Source organism: Podarcis vaucheri (assembly GCF_965113315.1).
Source record: "Podarcis vaucheri genome assembly, chromosome: 6".
Taxonomy (NCBI): Eukaryota; Metazoa; Chordata; class Lepidosauria; order Squamata; family Lacertidae; genus Podarcis; species Podarcis vaucheri.
Genome location: NC_138764.1, coordinates 44,598,005 through 44,619,162, shown reverse-complemented (window position 1 = coordinate 44,619,162; position 21,158 = coordinate 44,598,005). Strand labels below are relative to the sequence as shown.

The window sequence follows — 21,158 nt, the reverse complement described above, 5'->3', positions numbered from 1 at the left end:
AACAGGTTCTGGGGCCACGTTCTTGTGTTCCTTGCATTGCATTGGCCCTAATTCACATATTCTTGGGAGGACCTCACTGCTTGCTTGCTTGCTTTATAGAAAGTCTCAATTTATTCCTGTGTTCTGACTCCTCGAACCAGTTACAGATCTGTAAGAGAACCTGTCCTCTTCTTTTTCTTTGTAAAAAATGCTTTCTGGATCATCCTTGGGATATACTGGTTGACTCTTCCGAATACCCACAAAAGCTTTGGTGATACTTTGCTCAGCAGGGTTTGTTTTTCTGTGTTTCACTAATTCTAGCTTTAATATGTTTTCAAAATTGGATCATCAAGAATTAGCCCGATAGCCATACTGCTGCATATTTGCTTTTTGTGTAGCAGCACAAGCTGTGTTGTGTGCTGTTCAAGTGAAAATTCATTTCTGTGCCAAGCAGAGTGTGCAAAGTTCGCTTGCTCTGCTTTACCTCCGAAAGCTCATGTGTGCTTTCCCTTTATATTAGCTATGGCTGGTGCATAATTAAATGCAACTGTACAGTTCTTAAGAATCAAAAAGGAGATTTTGTTTCACCCCTTTCAGATTCTGCGTTGGCTTCCATAGTCTTTCACCAACAGAAGTAACTCTAAACTGTATCATTCTCTAATTGGTGTGTTTTCTTCTTTGTGGCCAACTGGACAAAAACTGCCAGGACGTGTTCATTGTTATCAGCATTCAAGGACTTCACATTGTCATTAAATCTGAGAGGGGAGGGGATGGTTTGTGGGAGATAGGAAAATTCGCACCTAAGAGGAATTGTCAGTTTTGTCTGCATGCTTCTAAATACAGTGGTACCTCGTGTTATGGACGGGATCCGTTCCGGAGGCCCGTCTGTAACGTGAAATGCCCACAACTCGAGGTGCTGCGTCTGCGCAGGCGCACGACATGATTTGGCACTTCTGCGCATGCGCAAGCAGCGAAACCCGGAAGTAACCCCTTCCGGTACTTCCGGGTTGCTGCAGGACGTAACGCGAAAAGATGCAACAAGAAGCAGACGAAACACGAGGTATGACTGTACCAAAGCAAATCCAGTGTGAAGTGCAAGCAACTGTAAGGCATATGAAGAAGTTTCATTGGCCCAATTTGCAAGTAATGCAATGGCTTATTGCTACGTGCAAAAGCTAATGACAAGCCTAAGCAAAGCCTGAAACTTGAGTGCTCCACTCTTTCCCTCTCCTGTGTCTATGAGACTATACAAATGTTTAGTTTCACTTTTCACCTAGCTTGTGTCATGTGAACCAGATCTCTGGTTTAAAACAGACTTCAAAATAAGACATGTTCAAAACGTAGCTTTTGAAGGTAGCCTTGTTAACTAACCAGAGTTTGTGGCAGACCTTAATCTCAGATTTGTATGCAACAACAAGCAGAGATTCTAAGCTGAACTTCACTGGGACACTAAATATGTGAGAGGAAAGGAGCCCTCGATTTTGTGTGGGTTCATTCCAACAAAACCATGACTTAGCATTTTGTGCAAATGATGACGACTTAGCTATTTACACATCTAGCAGAACAATTAAAAAATAGCTAGGAAATTGTGGCTTTTTAAGCAATTTATACTGTTTATATATACAGGCATTAAATGCTGTGGATTTATAATAAATATGACAATCTGTTTACTCTAAAGCAGTCCTTGGAGCTCCCATGAGTGTGCCCCACCTTGTAAACCCATCAATCAACCCAGCCTTTTTGCATTTCAACAATGTTCATCAGGTATGTCTATAAGCTGATATAAAATATTTTCAGTAAGTAATTTTAAGTCAACATGCACAGTGAGAGTTCACGTGCAGCTAGTGCAAAATGTCAACTGTAATCTAGGGCTGTAGTCAATATAGCATTAAGGGGAACATTGCTTCAGTGCAAATATTTCTCCTTGTCCAGTGGAACATTCTCCCCATCCGCACCGGATCTGTTACAGGGCTTTCCCCAACCCAGCAGAACAGATTTGGGGATGGCACATGGACAAGAAAGGAAGTAAGTTCCATTGTGCAACTGGATCTTAATTTTGCTCGTGCAGCTCTTTAGTTCAGTTACCCCCAAACTCTGCTCTCCAGGTGTTTTAAGACTACAGCTCCTGTCATCCCTGACCACTGGTCCTGTTAGCTAGGGATGATGAGAGTCGTAGTCCCAAAACATATGGAGGGTCGAGTTTGCCTATGCCTGCTTTAGTTGAATACCACCTGTTTTCATTGACTTCTCATATAATAACAAATAATATATTTTATGATTCACACTTCAGAATGGAGTGCTGAAATATCGTTGGAATTCTTACTCGAGTATAAGCCGACTTTTTCAGCACATTTTTAATGCTGGAAAAAAAACCCCTCGGCTTATACTCGAGTGAGGCGGGTGGCAGCGGCGGATGGACGAGCGGCCTGAAAGGAGCCCTTTCTCGCTGATGGTCTCACCGCCCGCCTCTTGCAAGGACAGGAACAGGAGCTGCGGTTGGGAGAGGCTCTGCTCTGTCCTTCTCCCAACTGCGGCTCCTATGCCTGCTCTTCAAGTGGCAGAGGCAGCGGCGGAGGGATGAGCGGCCTGGAAGGAGCCCTTCCAGGCTACTTGTTCTTCCTCCGCCACTGCCGCCACCACCAGGTTTGTGGTGTGGTGAACCGGCTTATACTCGAGTCAATAAGTTTTCCCAGTTTTTTGTGCTAAAATTAGGTGCCTCAGCTTATATTTGGGTCAGCTTATACTCGAGTATATATGGTATATCATCTTACAATGCAATACAATAATGCTTGCTTTCCTAAATACACTCTCAAAAGAGAGAGAAAAGGCCCAAATATCATTGATTTATTCATTAAACAGCAGAAAAAGAAAAGGACCTGTTAAAATAAAGCACCTTTCAGTTAGGGAGATGTTCAAAGCATGACCTCATTTTGAACTGTCTGAGACAGCATGAAATCTTGGGATTTTTTACTTGACCCACAATGACAGATTGTTCTAAAGTTTGGAGGAGGGAGAAGTAAATAATAAACTATAAAGCGAATACAGCGTTTCCCTTCAAAATTCTATTGTATGGCTGAAGGAAAACACATGCTAAGCCTCCAACTTGCTCTCTTAACAGACTGTCTATAAGGCAACATGAATCTAAAGATAATAAGTCTTGCTTCACTTTTCTAGAAATATGCTGAAGCATGAGGATTTTTGTTTTTGTTTGTTTTCTAAACCAGAGGAGAGAGAGAAAGGGAATAGGTATAACGTGATATGCAGTTGATTCGCACTTGGCAGATCAGAGGGTCAATCACACTTCTGCATTTGGAAGTGTAACTGCTAAAGTTGTGTAGGTGTTAGCTGTTACCGCTATTATGTAGGACTTTGGTTTATACCCAAAGAAAATTGCCCCCCCCCCCCGGGAAGTATCACTGGAAACACATGTTGCATGGTTGCATTTTAAAAAGTAACCTTTTCCCAAATACATGTCATTGGTGTTTATCTCTATGGTCTTTGCCAATCATGTAACTGCTTTGCAAAGGAACAGGAATTCCTTTCCTCAAATCACAGTGAGGAGGCATGTTTGACTGTGGTCAGAGTCTGAATGATGAGGCTTGAGAATCCAGCCTTGGATTAGGTATGCAACGACCAAACAAGGAGGTGCTTTTACTCTGCAACAGAATTCTGCCCTGATTATACTTAACGGAAGAATTATGGTTTAAATGAGTCATTAAACTTGACCCAGAAAGATTAATTAAACTGTCATATAATCAGCTATATTTTGTTTAACACCATACTTGTGATATCATTGCTGAAAGATTTATTTTTATACTTAACTCCTGACTAATTTAAATTGCTGCAGCTTCTTTAGAATCCAGTGGTTTTGTTTTTATGTAATTGGTTGAAGAAAGTTGGCAGCCCCCTTTATCTGTGTTATACTGCAGTTTACTTCCAAATGTGTTTTTGATAAAGTTGTTTGGTTTGAAGAATGTATAAATCCAATATCATCTATTGAAACAAGCATTGAGGGAAGCAGGGGAGCAGATTAAATGCTTTGAGGTTCAAAGTGATTGCTGTAGGGGACTTAAGGTCGTACAGTGGTGCCTCGTTCCGCAAGTTTTTTCTTCTGGCGAGTTTTTCGTCTTGCGAAGCACGGTTTCCCATAGGAATGCATTGAAAATCAATTAATGCGTTCCTAGGGAAACCGCCTTCAGACCAGGTCCGGGGACAGTCTGTCCCCCGACCTCTTCTGAAGGCTGGGGGGGGGGGGACAAGGGCTTTTCTTCCCACTGCCAGCCTTCAGAAGGCTGTTCTGAAGGCTGGTGGTGGGAAGAAAAGCCCTTCTTCCCACCTCCCGCCCCGCAAGCTCCGGGGACAGGAGGGCTTTGCTGCCGACCGCCAGCATTTTAAAAGCCCCTGCTTTCCCAGGGCGATTTTAAAATGCTGGCGGGCAGGAGCGAAGCCTCCGCTGTCCCGGGGAGATTTTAAAATGCTGGGGGTCGGCAGCGAACGCTTCGCTCCCGCCCGCCAGCATTTTAAGATCGCCCGGGACAGCAGAGAAGTCTCCGCTGTCCCGGGAAGGCAGGCGGGGGGGAGCAAAGACTTTTGCCCCCCGCCGGCCTTCAGAAGAGGTCCAGGACCTCTTCTGAAGGCCGGCTGTGGGCGAAAGTCTTTGCTCCCGACCGCCAGCAATTTAAAACAGGTCCCCGGAGATTTCCCTATGGGCTTTCGTCTTGCGAAGCAAGCCCATAGGGAAATTCGTCTTGCGAAGCGCCTCCAAAACAGAAAACCCTTTCGTCTTGCGGGTTTTCCGTCTTGCGAGGCATTCATCTTGCGGGGTACCACTGTATAAAAAAAGAAGGGAACAGATAGTTCTTCCAATTTATAATGGAGACTATCCTGAATAATAGAGTAACTTTAAATAACCTCTTAACAGAATTGTGAATTGACAAAAGCGGATAATGAATGTAGCCCTTGAATTTACCTTTCTTTAAACTGAGATTGTAGAGTTTTCTGACAGACATATGAAAATATTTCTTCTTCTGTATCTGAATAATGCTGGTTTCATATAGAACTCATTTCTCCCCTCCCACTTTAAACTGACAGGGACCAGTTCTTGGAAATGCATCTAGTTTGCTGCTACAGAACCTTTCCAATTTACAGCTGGCACAACTAGCGAAGATTGAGAATATTCAGACAAATAGTGTGAGTTGAAAACTTAGACTGACCATAATAAACCTGTAGTTAATCTCCTTTAGTCTGTAATTCTGGATTAGATAAAAAGTGGGGAAGTCTTCCTCCTAGAGAATGGTATCTTGTCGCACACGAAATGTTTCCTTGTTTCTTTGGTCTTCTGTTAATCCAGTAGTATATTCACATAAATTATCTGCATTTGAAAGGCTGAGAAACAAGTCTAATAAGGCATCTCTTAAAGGTATGCAATTCTTTTGTACTTCCTTGCAGAAACCAGGCTTGCTTGGAGAGCCTCCAGCTGTGCTGCTTCAGACAATGTTAGGAATGGGTGCTGTGCCATCAGTGACCGCAGACATGGGAGAAGCACGCAATTGCAAGTAACATTTCGATTGCTGTTATAGTAGCAAACGCCCGCTTCGAAAATATGCTTCTGACTCAGGTGATGAACCTCAGTCCTGGAAGCCTAATGCAGCTTTCCAGGCCCTTCAGTCTTGGCTTTCAGGACTCTTTCCCAGGGCATATTCCTTGGCCATGGGTGGCCCTCTGTTTCAGGGTTATGACCCTCAGTGGACCTGCTGCGAAAGTGCTTTTCTCTGCCTCGAATGTGTCTTTGAACTGTGTAAATGGCTCTTGCTTGCCTAAATTGAACAGTGTTTGTGTGGAGGGGTATGGGTGCATGCAGATACATCTGACTTTTTACGACTGTAGCCTGATGTACAATGCAGCCCACTGAACCATGGTAAAGAGCCATAGTCGTTGCTCCACCCACTTTTGCAGGTGGCCCCTGGAAGGTTGTCCATGAGGGAATGTGGCCCTTGAGCTAAAAAAAGGGATTTCCCACAGTGCATATATAATTAAGAACAGCAGCCCCTTTAGATAGCATGCTCTTGGCTTTGTTTTAGCAACTGTGTTAGAAACGAAAATGTTTAACAAAGACAGTTTATGGGTAGCTATGGTTGTTTGCCATGGCGGATTTCAAATACCTGGTAGAGGGACTGCAATCCTGTTATAGGATAAAGTTAAATAATCACAGAATTGCAGAGTTAGAAGGGACCCTGAGTATCATCCAGTCCAAACCAAATGCAGAATTATGCAGTTGTCCCATACCGGGATCAAACACACAACCTTGGCATGTGTGGAAGAAGGCAGCGGAAAAAAACAATGGGCATATCGCCATATATTTTTTAAAAATTTGTCTTAATGAAAGCTCTGCCTCCAGTTCTACCCATGTTCGTTAAAGAGGCTTCCATGTTTTGCATTTCCCACTTCCTCTGTCACACCCTGTTTAGTTACAGAACTATGAATGTCTTTGGAATGGGGGCATGGGCGTAGGCAGGATTTGGGTGGGCAGGACCGTCGTGATTGGTCAGTTAAGTATTTCTATTGTTTTGCTTGATCTAGGGTGGCAGCTGCCCCTCCCTGCCCCCTCTTGGCTAGTCCCATGGCTCGGGGGTGGGGTGGACGGACAGGAAACGGGGGCAGGGGCAGGAGGGCCTGAAGGAAAGCATGGCTGGCACCATTTTATTGTAGGTCCAAATTGTTTCCTCTGTAATAAAGAGGAGGTGGACTGACATACTGCTGGGCTGGAATAGCCAATATGTGATGGCAGTTCTGGAAGGAGTCTGTGTCTATGTTCCTCTTGTTAGCAGATGGTGGCTCCCATATTACTGACAATTCCGATCTTTTAAGGTATGAAGAGCCGTAGCTTTCTCCTTCACCACAGAAGATTCTTCCTAATGCTTTCTTGCCTAAGGCATCCTCTTTTAATTCTTCTCTGTGAAATTGTAAAGCACAAGACCCCCCCTTTTCAGTCGCTAGCAACGGTTAAGGTGTAAGACCAGTTGTATAAATAGCAAAGTTTGAGAGTCTTTTGAGTTTTAATGTATTTCCCTGCCCGCCACTAGAATTATCTTTTCTGCTGCAATCATTTAAATAGATTTCTCAGTGCTTTTCACATAATAAACAACATGAGCATGATGTTCTAGTAATAATTCTTGCCTAATATAGCTTCCTTTTTTTCCATTTATGGTTGGCTGCGCAGTATCTAATCGGACTGCAGCTCAAACGCCGGTTGCAACAGGGATTGGCATGCTGCCATTCTTTCCAAATCAGCATGTATCTGGACAAGCAGTGCCAAGGCAAAACAACACACAGGACAAGCTGTCAACCGCAGTAGGACTGACAGAAGGCACTGGCTCAGGGTCCCAGGGTTACCTGCAAAGCTTACCAAATGTCGCTGCTGGAGGCCTACGGGCAGGACATCTCAAGCAACAAGGCCAGGCAAAGAGCCCAGAATCAAGCTTGGGGGTAAGAAGTTGAGTACATTATTTTGAAAAAAAAAATGTTTTTAAAACTTGGGTTTTTTTACGATAACTTTTTTTTATTATAATTGTAAACTGCTTCGAATTTATTTTGCTTCTCTTTATATTCAAGAGGTGTATAAATTTTATAAGTTCAGTACAGTCGTACCTTGGAAGTCAAATGGTTCCGGAAGTCTGTTTGGATTCCAAAACATTTGGAAACCAAAGCATGGCTTCTGATTGCTTACAGGAAGTTCCTGCAGCCAATCGGAAGCCCCACTGGATGTTCTGGTTCCAAAGAATGTTCGCAAACTGGAACACTCACTTCTGGGACTCACTTGCAGCATTTGAGAGCCAAAAAGTCTCGAGTACCAAGATGTTTGGGGATCCCAAGTACGACTGTATTGCAGCTCCATTCGCGTGTTGGTGTTGTTAAAGTCCATAGGAAATAACACGTTAGTGTAATATTTCCATTTACTGTTCATTCTTAATTTCACATGAATTTAAAACCACTTCTCCTATTCTTGCAGGAGATGACATGTTAGTGCTGTTTAATAATAACTACCCAGCTGAAATTTTATATTTGTAATAATTCTATGTGGGGGTTTTACTATGCAGCAGAATCTGATGTATAGATAATCAATGTTTCTTTTATGATGTAAAGTATATTTTTGGATGCGGGTGGCGCTGTGGGTAAAACCTCAGTGCCTAGGACTTGCCGATCGTATGGTCGGCGGTTCGAATCCCCGCGGTGGGGTGAGCTCCCGTCGTTCGGTCCCAGCTCCTGCCCACCTAGCAGTTCGAAAGCACACCTAAGTGCAAGTAGATAAATAGGTACCGCTTTATAGCGGGAAGGTAACGGCGTTTCCGTGCGCTGCACTGGTGCTGGCTCGCCAGAGCAGCTTCGTCACGCTGGCCATGTGACCCCGAAGTGTCTCCAGACAGCGCTGGCTCCCGGCCTCTTAAGCGAGATGAACACGCAACCCCAGAGTTGGTCACGACTGGCCCGTACGGGCAGGGGTACCTTTACCTATATTATATTTAGTTAAAATTTCAAAACAGTGCATTGGGACCAGTGCAGAGATAATTAAATGGGCTTTCTAAACTGCAGTTAAGAAGAGTTAGGTCACGATATCATCAGCACTTTACATTGATTGCACTGAATTCCACTGCCTGTATTAACCACAGTGCAGCACTGCAATTATCTGAAACAGGCTTAAATAAACGAACGAACAAATGAATGCATGAATATGGCTATTGATCATGGATGCTTTTGTTGTGATTCCTGCATTCCAGGAGGTTCGACTAGATGACCCTCAGGGTCTCTTTCAACTACAACAACAACACCAAAACCCATAAAATCTTAACCAATATTTGAAATCTAAATTGCTTTTAGTCATATCAAGAGTGTTATGGAGAGGGAAGAGTGTTTATTCTTGGGCAAGGAATAAATGCACGTTACTTTGGAAACACATTTTTAACTGGAGCCTTTTTGCATTAACATAATTTCCATGTAAGTGGTGGTTTGCAAGGTGTCCGCTAGGAGTAAATAGATGTATGTTTTTGCTGTGTTGATACAAACCTGACCCGTGATTCTTCCTTTGTCTTTCAAGAAACAATGACTGGAAAGTGAGGAAGAGCCATACAATTCTTATCCATTCACGCCTTATGCGTACACAACTTACGAAAATTAAGACTGGGGGCAAGATTCAATATGGCGCCTGTAAATGAAATGCAACTTCCTCTTGCTCCTCTCCCATGTCCTGCTCACATCTGCTCTGGATGTGCCTCCCAACCCACCAGAGAATACATAAATGAGGATAATGTAGTGAGGAAGAGTTGTTGTTGTTTAGTCATGTCTGACTCTTCGTGACCCCATGGACCAGAGCACACCAGGCACTCCTGTCTTCCACTGCCTCCCACAGCTTGGTCAAACTCATGCTGGTAGCTTCGAGAATACTGTCCAACCATCTCGTCCTCTGTCGTCCCCTTCTCCTTGTGCCCTCAATCTTTCCCAACATCAGGGTCTTTTCCAGGGACTCTTCTCTTCTCATGAGGTGGCCAAAGTATTGGAGCCTCATCTTCACAATCTGTCCTTCCAGTGAGCACTCAGGGCTGATTTCCTTCAGAATGGATAGGTTTGGTCTTTTTGCAGTCCATGGGACTCTCAAAGAGTCTCCTCCAGCACCATAATTCAAAAGCACGAATTCTTCGGCGATCAGCCTTCTTTATGGTCCAGCTCTCACTTCCATACATCACTACTGGGAAATCATAGCTTTTACTATACGGACCTTTGTTGGCAAGGTGATGTTTCTGCTTTTTAAGATGCTGTCTAGGTTTGTCATTGCTTTTCTCCCATGACAAGGCAGTGATCCATGAAGGAGGGTGAGGAAGGGTTAAATCCCATTTATAGAAGCAGAAGTCCACTGCACAAACAGGATAGCACAGCTGAATATCATTCTTGGACCCTTTTTTTTGGTTTTGTTTATTTTTATACCCATTTTCTTTCTTCATCTCTGCACATAGGCACCCACCCTAAACAGCTGATTGCCATAATGCTGATTTACTGTTTCCTTCCTTATATAGGATTATAGAATTGCAGCCTTAGTCTCTTCAGCTCTTTGAGTCTATGTTATGAGAAGTAAAATTTCCCTAATAGGATGTTTAATTTCAATATCTGTTCAAAATGTGTGTGGTTTTTTTTATGTTGTTCAACCTGTAGTAGAAGTGTCAACATTTTATTTGCTTTTTACTTCAGAGTTCTTCAAAAAACCAGACCTCTCTGCTGGGAGAACCTCCCAAGGAAATCCATCTGAGTACCAATCCCTACTTGAACTTGGCAAGTGTGCTGCCTTCAGTCTGTCTTTCAGGTAAGCAGGTAACCGGTGCCTCTGAAGGCAACCCTTGGGTTTTCTCAGGAGGGGGAGTGTGGTTACTGTAGTTGTAAATAATGCCAGCGACCCCGGTATTTCAAATTATTCAAAAAGAAATATTTCATTTTAAGAAGATTACCATTGCAAGAAAAAATTATCAGGCATACTGGGCCAAGGCTGTTTAGGGCTTTAAAGGTCAGCACCAACGCTTTGAATTGTGCCCGGAAACGTACTGGGAGCCAACGTAGTTCTTTCAGGACCGGTGTTATATGGTCTTGCCAGCCACTCCCAGTCACCAGTCACATTCTGGATTAATTGTAGTTTCTGGGTCACCTTCAAAGGTAGCCCCACATAGAGCGCATTGAAGTTATCCAAGCGGGAGATTACTAGAGCATGCACCACTCACCTTCACTGGGTTTTGTCTTCTTAATCTAATTTCATATGATCAAACTAACTCATCCACAGTCTCAACTAAACTGTGTGTCTTGAACAAGTTGCATTGCACATAACAGTCAGTGTGCCACCTCTTTAACTCCAAGAAAATGCTGATAACGAAAGCCCAAATACTACATGTTCTGTTGACTTGCCAAGCGGCAGGAGGGCCCACCCACTTCGGATTAGGCCCACGGGTGAGGTGGGGGGCGTGTATCTTAATCCTTTCTGTGCACACCAAAGCCTCCGCTCCATGAGTTGCAAGGGGAAATGTGTCTCTTAATTTAATTCTGCTCGTTTTGCCTCTGTAGCTAATTGCAACTATGCGTGTGTGTGAGTTTCAGAACTGCAATAGGGTAGGGTACAGTGGGACAACCCTCACTGAATGCCCATAGTCCCAGTTAAAAATGGGAGTCCCTTCCAGCTGTTTTTACAGAAAGGATTTACTTGGAAGCACCAAAAACAAAGCTCCAACATAATATGCAGTTTAGCCCTAAGGCCAGAGCCTACTCATTATGAGACAAACATGGGGGTTTCCATCCTTGTGCAAATGCGCAGAGGTGGGGAGGCATTTATGGTGAGAATTGGCAGTCCTAGTGCTTTGCGTATTCCACTGATTGTTCACCACAAATGCTCTGTGCGATTTTTAGCTCATTTTCTCCCAGCTAGGTTCCTGGCTGAGGGGAAAACAGCCTTAAGAGAGCATTTGCAAGAGCTAATCAGAAGGTGGGGTGCTCCTTATCCCCTGATTCTCCTCTACAAAAAGCCTCTGAGCCTCTGCATTTGATCTGGCCTGGTGCCTTACCATCTGTCTGTCATGCTCCCTAGATATCGGAAGCTGAGGAACTGTGAGTCCCAGTTATAACTTTAAGTAAATGACTACAGCCTACTCCTTTTAATCAGAACCTTTTAAGCAGGAACCTAGGGCTCCATGATGATCAACAGAAGCATATATAGAAGGCAGAATAGTAGTGAAAAGACAGAAAAGATTTATGCAGACTTAAACACCTGGTGTATCTCTTCCCAAGTGTTGGGAAAGGCTTCCAATCGAGGCCTAGATTCTGATATTAATTAAGAGAGAAGTCATTGGTTAGGCAGCAAAATTGCCCTGTTCTGTATTACTGCCAGTATTTCATGGGAACTTATACTTCGATGAAGAATAAGATCTTCAATCAGGGTGATAACCAAGTGCTCAACACCACTCCTTCCTTTTTCAGCCTAGCTTTGGCCTTTGGGGCTATGGATTGATGGTGAACATTCTGTTTTAGATGAAGCCTTGTTTTCGATCTTATAGGACATGTAAGAATGCTTTTTTTCTTCTTTGAGCAGCAGCAATTGCCAGCAAAGCCAGTAATACTAAGCAGCAGGCCGGACTTTCAAATAACTCACTCAGTGCTGCAGCTGCTCAGGGAACCACAGCGCAACAACCGGTGGAAAGCTATTTTAACTATTCACCGCAGTATGAGGATTACACACAGGTATGTGGCTTGAATATGGTTTCATTGCAGCTGGTGGCTGTGTGTATTGTTTGGGTCAGAGTTTGTTATAAAAGCATGACTGGGTTCTAGGCAGACGATCATTTAAGGAGACCCATAAATTATCATGCATTAAAAGCATCAGACAGTGAGTCAGATTTCTAGCTGGTAAATGTTTTGTGTGATGTAAGGGATGGTATAAGCTTTGCAATACTATTCATAGAGTCATGAACCTTTCTGTGCAGGAAACTGATAAAGTTGAATAAAATGGTTTATGTGTCGGTTTTGAATAGATCATTGAGGGGAAAAGTATAACTATTACCTGTCTGCATTTTGCCACTTTTTTAGTTCTTGTGAATTTGCTTTCTTCCAAAGTGCCTGCTCTGCCTTGTGTGTGTTGCTGTGCTAATTGTGGAAACTGTTGACAGCAGGATTCTGTAGGTCTCTGCTGGCAGACAATCCTGCTGTCAGCAGCTTTTCATACATTTAATGGGAGTAGAAACAGATAGCACCATTTAATATGGAAGCACAGCGAGGCAGATGGTTCTAAACTGGTGAGGCACCTGGAACCACATGGCAAAGTATGTCCTGTAGACCCAGTACAACTCGAGAGGGACCACCAGCACTGTTTTCCATTCAGGAAGTTTCTGACACTGATGAGAAGTAGCTATGGCATGCAGACACACATGTACAACACTGTTTTAAGGCTTGGGGGGAAGTTGATCTAGTTGAGTTGCTACAGCAGCTTAGTTAACTGAATCCTGAAAGCGAGAATTAAAAGCATTCGATAATCAGCTGGTTTGATTAAGTTTCTCACTGGCATTTCTCATAATTTATTTAATCCATGCTGAAAGTGCTGAACTGTGAATGTTGCTGGGAAAGCCACCTTTTTCTCTGTGAACATGGGGCTGAATTAGCTTTTACCAGACCAGCCTCCCTCAAATAAATACACTGTAGCTACTAGCTTGTTATCGATTATGCAAGCCAGGGTGCAGCAAAACTAACGATTAATTCACCAAATACAGCATTTATAAAAGAAAACGTAATAAAAGATAAATTTATTCATATACAAATTGACATAACAAGCAATTCTAGGTAAATTCTACCTTAGCTTGTGATGAATGTTGCTAAACACATGGCAGGACTTGGATTTAGTCTTCTGTTTTAACTCAATTTATCTAACCTACACAAGTTCTAGTTGGCCTTTCATCCTCTTCTTTATTTTTTTCTGGACAGTCAGTTTACATAATAGAGGCCAACAGGTCATTAAAAATGGGTCTCATGACAACTTCAGCCTGGTTGGTTTTCAACTAGTCTTGCAAATATTTTCAAAAGCCAGAGTGTAAGTCAGTTTGTGTCACATTGACATTCTCATCCAAGTGTATAAAGACATTACAACCTGTTAGCCAAGAAGCATTATTTGCTGTGATACTCAAAGTTACCTTTCAGCCAAGAAATAGGATTTTACATTTGGGAAATATAGATAAGCACGCAAAGGCAGAAACTTGGATGACTGCAACAACAGTTACACTAAGTAAGGTCCTGAGAACAGGATGCTGGAGTAGATTGGCAGGAATTTTCTTATGCTTTGAGCTGTTTTCCACAAATCGAAATACTTGTCACAGGGACTGTATTGGTTTCTTTCTAAAATAAAGGATGTGCCTAATAGATGGAGCCAATCTATTAATTCTCCTGTAGCTGTGCAAATTACTGCATAAATTATAGGATTATGATTGTAAAAATATCTCAAGACACTGAGTATTAAACATTTTCCAGTACTGTACTTCCTGAAAAACCTTAAAGTTATAAACCTGTTAGATATTGTTGGGGGACTAAAGCTGATAAATCAAGGAATCAACTAGGTAAGCACATATAAAAACACAAAATATTGCTGAGTGATTTGTTATAGGAAATGAAAGAGAATAAGTAAGAGGGAGCAGAGAAAGCACCACCTTAACTTTCTCTTGCATTCAGATGGAGCAGAGTGATCCAGATTAACAAAAACATGCATATGTATTTGTTTTTGCAAAGCTTGTGCTTTTAATGTCTCGTAACGAGCATATTAATCATGGTGCGAAGTTGCAGAAGTTGATAAATTAAAAATTGCCTTGTCTTTTGCAGGATTCAGTCCAGCAGTGGTATCAACAATATGCCCAGGCATACCATACCATCCAAACTAGAGTAGGAGAATTAGAAAATGGTGGCTCAGAGGTAAGTGGGTGATGATTCAGTATGCTTTACAGCAGCCTGTGTCAAGGTTGTCAGTAAACAAGGCTAGATTTTGAAATTCAACCAAAGTAACAGATTACATAGCACTTCTTATAATTTTCTCCCTGAAGTTCTTTCAGTAAGCATATTTCAGAATCTTCAGGACACCTGTGTGCCATGAAGTAACCAAACACTATTTGAATAATTATTTTTTTTCTTTGCAAACTTGAGCTTATCCTTCTTAAAAGGAAAAAAAATTAATAATAGGCTAGGCAGTGTGAACCATAGAATTCTGAATTTCCCTTTTTGCGGGATTCTTTTCGTAAATGAAAATTATCCAGGGTATTTATAGGATAGGTATTTGTTGGTAGTAGAAACATTCCTTTAATGGAATGAGGTGCATTCCTCTTATGTTCATGTTCTGCATTTATAATTGCCTGAGTTTTCCTTGGCTGATCTGGGCACAGGAAATCAAGAAAATTGTTCATTGGGCTCTAGCAAAATCTCAATACCATTGTCAAAACGCCTGTAGTTTTAGGGAAGCATTTTAACAAGGTGATGTAGCAAAGGTTACAGCATCTGAAAAACAGAATGAATTGGTTTTCATTGGTGTTTGGGGTAAAACATCTCCCACGTTTGGTACTGACCATGTTTCTGGCTCAGATGTCTGAGAAAAAAATATACTCTCCCCAAACAGTAAAGGGAGATTCTCAGAGATACTTTGCCTTTAAGAAACTTACACTACTTTTGAATACAGGCAACAACAGATTTGTGTGTGTCCATTTGAGGTGTGACTACACATGTGCACATCGCAGAGACCCAGAAGTGGTAGGAAAAGCAGGCACAGTCAAATGGGCTTATGCACCCTCTTGCTGTCACACATCATGACCTGGACTGCAACCCTTGCGCAAATTGGGGGTTGCCTGCACATTGATACTCTCCTCTTTCTGCCACAGAATTTATGATTAATCGTTTCTCCCGGAAATATGTCTCCGTTTCTGTTCAGTGGCCAGCAACCATAGTGTTTCCCTTTCTGTGTTTTCTCCATGTAGGAATCTGATAGTGGAGTGTATGGGGACTTCAGTAGCTACTTGCAAGTCATGCCATCGTATTACGCTGCCACCCAGGGGTCCTTCCATCCAGGCATTTTGCCACTGGCGCCTCAAAACCCACTGAAGGTAAGAGGAAAGAGTTGGCACACTTATTCCTGAAGCGGCCGATAAATTACACTACACATCTGTGATGGATAGCCTTTCAGCATTCTCATGTATTTTTAAATAGTATGCAAATGAGAAATTTCATTAGGTACAGCTTTCCAAATGCAGTGGATGAGTAGGATGAAAGTACAATAAATAAATGAGCTAGAATTCCTTAACACATACATATGAAATGTAGTCAAATTTTTATATTATATATATAGAGAGAGAGAGAGTGTGAAGCAGAGAGATCAGTTTGGAAAAGTTCTGCATACAAGTCTGTTTCTCTGTTGGCACCTACATGTTGCTAGGTTGATGTCTTGTGTTGCCACCTAGTGTTCAGAAAACGCATAATGCAGCTTAAGAATTTGTGAGGGCTGCTATACAAAGTCTTTTGACTTCATTTCGTTGCTATTGAAAAACATTCCAAGTAGCCTTATGGTTTGTCCTAGTCCATTTATTTTATTTTATTTACGTAACTAGATCTAGTGTTGGTCATCCATAGAGAGCAGCATCGTTTGGTTATAGAAAGGATAATTCAGTATTCTTTCAAATAACTGCACACACATTGCTGTAATAATGGACTTTTATGATGTTTAGATGACACCAATAAGAAACGAAAAGCGGGGCTCTTCGTACCTCATCACCACTCCGGAAGATGGCCCAGTGGAATACGTTGGTCAGCAAACTCAGGGCTCGGGAGTACATTATGCAGAATTGTATCTTAAAAGAAAACGTGTTTATTAAGATCAGCATCTTGCTTGGAGTCAAAGCCACATTCGTGTCATCCTTACCTTTCACTTTTAATATGTATTGTAGATATTGGAGAACCAATCTATGTACCAATCTAGTAAATTTATGTGTGGGGAGCTACTAATAGCAGATACCCTCCAGACTAGTTTCTATGCATTGAGTGACAATTAAGTTATTTCTTAAGCTCTTAAAGAAATGGCAGCTTTGCCCCCTTGAGAATGTCTCTCGAAGCAATAAAATAACAGTGAGAGGAAATGTTTTTGCTGGGAAAGTTGCAGTGGTAGTCTTAAAGAAACAATTGTGCTGGGTTTTTCCTCCTTCAAAGATTTAGATTCCTGGCTGCAATGTTAAATTCATGTTTGATCCTGATAGCAATATTCCTTTATTGGCTTTAATGGGGCTTGCATATTGGATTGCAGCCCAGACAATGGTTAGGTTGAGTGTAATCATTGCAGTACAGTCTAGTCAAAGTAGGCAGATCTTTTCTGGATTAAAAATAAAAAATAAAATAGCAGTTGTAGCTGCTAAATTGGAAGTACGCTAGGAAGATATCAACGCACTTCATTAAAATAAATGATTGCTGGCAATACCAAGTGTGCACAACAAAATTTCCATGAAGAGAGTTGATAGTAGCTGTTCATTTATAGTCTTAGGCTTCTAGGTCTATTTCTTGTTAATCGGTTTCTTTGGGGGGAAATAATGTGAATTTCCATCCAGCAGAACTGAATGCATTGCTATCTTACTGACTTGCATTTAGTTTAAGGATCTATCTGCTCCACACCCTATTTCTATACTACAGTACTCTGGATTAATCACTGCCACCTTGGAAATTCTTCAGTATCTTTTCTTGCACTTTATAACCATGGCAATTATTTGTGTTCACTGGAACCGGGTGGAATGTGGTGTATTCATGCTTTTTGCTGGCTCTTAATTTATTTCTAACTAAGATTCACAGAAAGCTACTTTCCTGTTGTTTGGAACATGTTTGAAATAACCAATACAGCTGCCATTTTCCATAGTAACCCCAATTTGCAGGTTTTTGTTTCTGAAGTAAGATTTAAAATGCATGAGGCCCAGCATTAGCAATGGTAAAATCCGCAGTGGGAGGTTATGAAGAAATGTACATCAATGAAGGCAGCATAGCTTGTCTCCAGTGAAGAGAGATCAAGGTAAGCCTGATTGAAATCCAGTCAGATTTAAAGTTAGGTGCAGTTTACAAGTTTCTTGATTAGGAGGCTGTTATATAAAACTAATATACATTATTCAGAAGTAACAGAACGTCGTAGCGAGATTTTTCTTCTCTGTGTTTAGTATTATTCACATTGAATGTATCTTTTCTGAGCAATCAATTTCTCTGTAAATAAATTGGCAAGCTACACTGAAGTATAAAGCTGGCGTGGCTTATTGTGTGCTCCTGAAGGTACATTGCGAATGTTGGGGAGGGGGAAAAGGCCTGTTGTGAAGCTGAGAAAGGGGAGGAGTTGTGTCCTATGAATGCATAGTCTTGTGGCACATTTTAAAGACACTTATGGTGCTATAAAAAGCAAGCCATGTCAAATATCAGCAGGGCTACCTTTCTGAAAACTTGATTTGTTTAGTCAGTTGAATATTTGTAACCCTAGTACATGACAACTCTTTTCTTGAAAAGTTAGTGATCCCCTAAAGTGTATGTGTTGTATTGTTAACATGACTGGAGGTCATATTGCTTGAATTTTTAAGTTTCTAGGACAGGCTGGGCAACTTCCAGGCACCATAGGTTACCCCTCACCTCTGACCTAGAAGCGCTGCTCTATTTAATTCACGTTGTACTTATGTACCAACCTATTTTGCACAGTAAACTGGCTGCCAGTACCAGTGAGGTTATAGCTGGCACTGTGATTCTCCCAACAGTTTGACTTCACCTTTAGAGGTGCACTCAAGACAGCCAACACCCCTTGAGAAATGTTGTCTCAGCTAAGAATGAAGGCAATGCATTAATATTAATTGATAAAATCTTTATTTTTTATAAAGAATAACAAAGTGCATACAGAGTACAGTGGGGGGAAACAGGCAGTATTTGCAAGAGGGTTCTTACTTGATAGCATTTCTAATTTGTTACACATTATTGCAAATTCTGAATAATTCCTCAAAAGCAATATCTGACTTTAGGAAAAAGATTAGTCTTCCATCTGTTAAGACAAGCAAATTCACAGAGTAAGGCAATGCATGCATTCTGGCCCCAGAGCTTGTACATGGCTCTCTTCATTGCAGAACATACTGAATCCTACTTCTTTTATAGCAAGTACACAATGCAGGAATAATGTACATCCATCCCCCTACTCCTGGTTAGCATGTTATCTCTTGTAATATCTTCATTTACAGAGTGCACATTAAAATCCATGCACCATTCAGCCTCACTGGAGAAATTATGTCTTCAAAACTCACTATTCTGCTTAATTGTCACTTGCAATCTGTTACCCAATAAAAACCCCAAATGTTGTCATGCTTCAGTGGTCTTTCCCCTTACATTGCACCCCTAAGATTACAGAGTTTTCCTTTTAAAAGAGAAGGAATATAGGAGAAGGGCTGACTTCTGTGATGTAGAAATTTTATTGGACTAGATCAGAATGCTCCAGGACAAAGTGCCAATGGTGTCTGGATTTTAATGAATATACTAAAAGCAAATGCTACAAATATATATCAAGAGGGAGAAACAATGCTGGGATGACAGGAGTTACTTCAGGTTTGCTAAACACAAACTGCTTTTGCGAGTTGATGCAAGCTCAAAAAGTAGCTTGGCATGTGTGCACAGATCCAAAGTCCCTTTGTGTGTAGGACAAAACTGGTGTTGGATTCCAACCAAAGTTATCTAGCACACGTCCTTAATATTCATTTTTGAATGCTGTCAGGAATATTTCTGTTTATCTGCCATGATTAACATTTTGTACTGTAATGACAGCCTCTACACTGTTTGGAAATCATATTTTGCTCTCTAATACAACATGATTCAAACTTTGTATAGGCACATATCACTTAACAGTAGCCTTAAGAGATTTTTTTCCTCCCTCAAAAGTACTTGGCCCAGCAGCTGAAATCCTACAGGTAGACCCTGTTGGCACAGATATATAAACTGGCAAAATGCTCAGCAATGTTCTCTGCTGCTTATCGGACTCGTGTGTTGGCTACTCAAACAGAAAAACCCTTTTCAGACACAACATTACCAAAGTACAAAATTACACTAGGTAATAAAAAGGCCTTGTACACTTTTCTAAACATTTAAGTGGCAAGTATAAAATGCATGGATTACATTTTTTGGATAAGTGCTTCAAATCCTTGAATCAGATTGTGAAAGCTTGTCCGCTCACCTGGGTCTTGAACCCAACACTTCCCCATCAGTTGGTTAACCTAATAAATGAAAAGGGTATGTTATGGCTTACACATTGAAATTGCCTTTATTCTTAAAGAAATAAGATTCAGACATTTACGTTTGTGACTGCATATACACAAACATGAGCCAATGGCTGGGTCAGGAAGTGCAAAAGTTGCTCAATTATCAAGAGTATTGGCTACAATAGCAGAAATAGCCAATGTTTAACACAGCTCACATATTATGAGGGAGACACTCCAGGTTGAAGAATCACCACATTCAACGCTCTACTAGAAGGATTGGGGGGGGGGGGAATATGCCGGATCCAGGGACTCGCATTCCCCCCCACCCCATATTATGGGCCTAAATGAGAGACCTTTAGATCCTGTCGTTCCAAAGCTTCCCTCAATTCACTCCGAACAAGCCCTCTCTACCACCTGCAGGAGCACTGCCAGCTATGGAGGTATCCACAAGGAAGCTTCTAGGGGTGAACCTCCTCTGCCTGCAGAGAGAGGAGTCTATAGCCTCCTATGGCTCCTGGGATGCCTCCCTACAGACCAACAGGTTGTGCCCATAATACTTGCTGCTTTTGTTGTAATCTCTACGATAAAATCCTATAAAATACAAGTACGATTCAGTTAAGAAAAAATGTACAGTGGCTAGTCAGCTGGTAGAACTTTTTATATTTATATTCCTTCTTTCTTTCCTGACAAAAAAGTTCAAGGTAGGTAACAAAAAAATATGGGAATAGGTCAGTAGATCAGTGGGAGAGAGCACCTACAAAATCAGCCTTTGAGAGTTTTCTGCATAGCCCTGACTGACGTGAGTACAGGTAGTATAAAAGATGTGATTGAAAATTGGATGGCATTTCCAGGGGCAGTTGAAAGTTTAAAAAAGAAAAAGAAGCAGCTAAAAACAAAATATCACCTATCCCAACTGTGAGAGAATTATGATTGAAAGAGCTTTTTCCTGTGAAAGCTCATAAACATCAAGCTGATGGGAATTTGCCCAATACAAGACAATGCATAATAATTCTTAATGCCTTACCTCTGGTGGGCAATTTTTAGGACATGGCAAACGTTTGCCTTCTCCTAATACCCGCACAAGCCGTGTCACTGTCATCTGGCCTTGAGTTGGTCCAATCATATTCAGGAATTCCTGCAAGTTATGAAAACCCACATTTAATCTCATTTCTCTGTTAGTAAAAGGGTACAGCTGGGCTGGGTGCCAGAGTCAAGGGAGAGGGTAGGAGTGGTGCCTGCTTGATGGCAAGGGCCCAAAGGTAGGTAGCAGAACCTTGGACTACTGGCGTGGAGGTGGGGAAAATAGTTGGGATATGTATGCCTGCACAGCTGCCATTCCAAAGACCAGCAATGGTGGGTTGTACATAGGTAGAAGGGAGTGAGCATGGGCACTGG

General features: G+C 41.7%; 2 protein-coding genes across 3 annotated transcripts in view; one reads left to right on the top strand and one right to left on the bottom strand.

Moving 5' to 3' along the window:
* RAVER2 (ribonucleoprotein, PTB binding 2) overlaps positions 1-17,784 on the top strand; it is a 42,227-nt gene extending 24,443 nt beyond the window's left edge. The window contains exons 6-14 of one of the 2 annotated variants that reach the window (XM_082227588.1): positions 1,661-1,743; positions 5,071-5,169; positions 5,428-5,530; positions 7,199-7,464; positions 10,216-10,327; positions 12,092-12,240; positions 14,359-14,448; positions 15,498-15,623; positions 16,242-17,784. In XM_082227588.1, the coding sequence (XP_082083714.1) occupies positions 1,661-1,743; positions 5,071-5,169; positions 5,428-5,530; positions 7,199-7,464; positions 10,216-10,327; positions 12,092-12,240; positions 14,359-14,448; positions 15,498-15,623; positions 16,242-16,388 (1,175 nt within the window). In that variant the 3' untranslated portion in view covers positions 16,389-17,784. Of the gene's footprint in view, positions 1-1,657; positions 1,744-5,070; positions 5,170-5,427; positions 5,531-7,198; positions 7,465-10,215; positions 10,328-12,091; positions 12,241-14,358; positions 14,449-15,497; positions 15,624-16,241 lie in introns of both variants that reach the window. The other variant, XM_082227587.1, reaches the window with a different exon arrangement.
* A 589-nt stretch (positions 17,785-18,373) lies between these two features.
* JAK1 (Janus kinase 1) overlaps positions 18,374-21,158 on the bottom strand; it is a 38,510-nt gene continuing 35,725 nt past the window's right edge. The window contains exons 24-25 of the mRNA XM_082227549.1: positions 20,788-20,898; positions 18,374-19,778 (exon numbers count right to left, since the gene is read on the bottom strand). Coding sequence (XP_082083675.1) covers positions 19,677-19,778; positions 20,788-20,898 — 213 coding nt within the window. The 3' untranslated portion in view covers positions 18,374-19,676. The remainder of the gene's footprint in view (positions 19,779-20,787; positions 20,899-21,158) is intronic.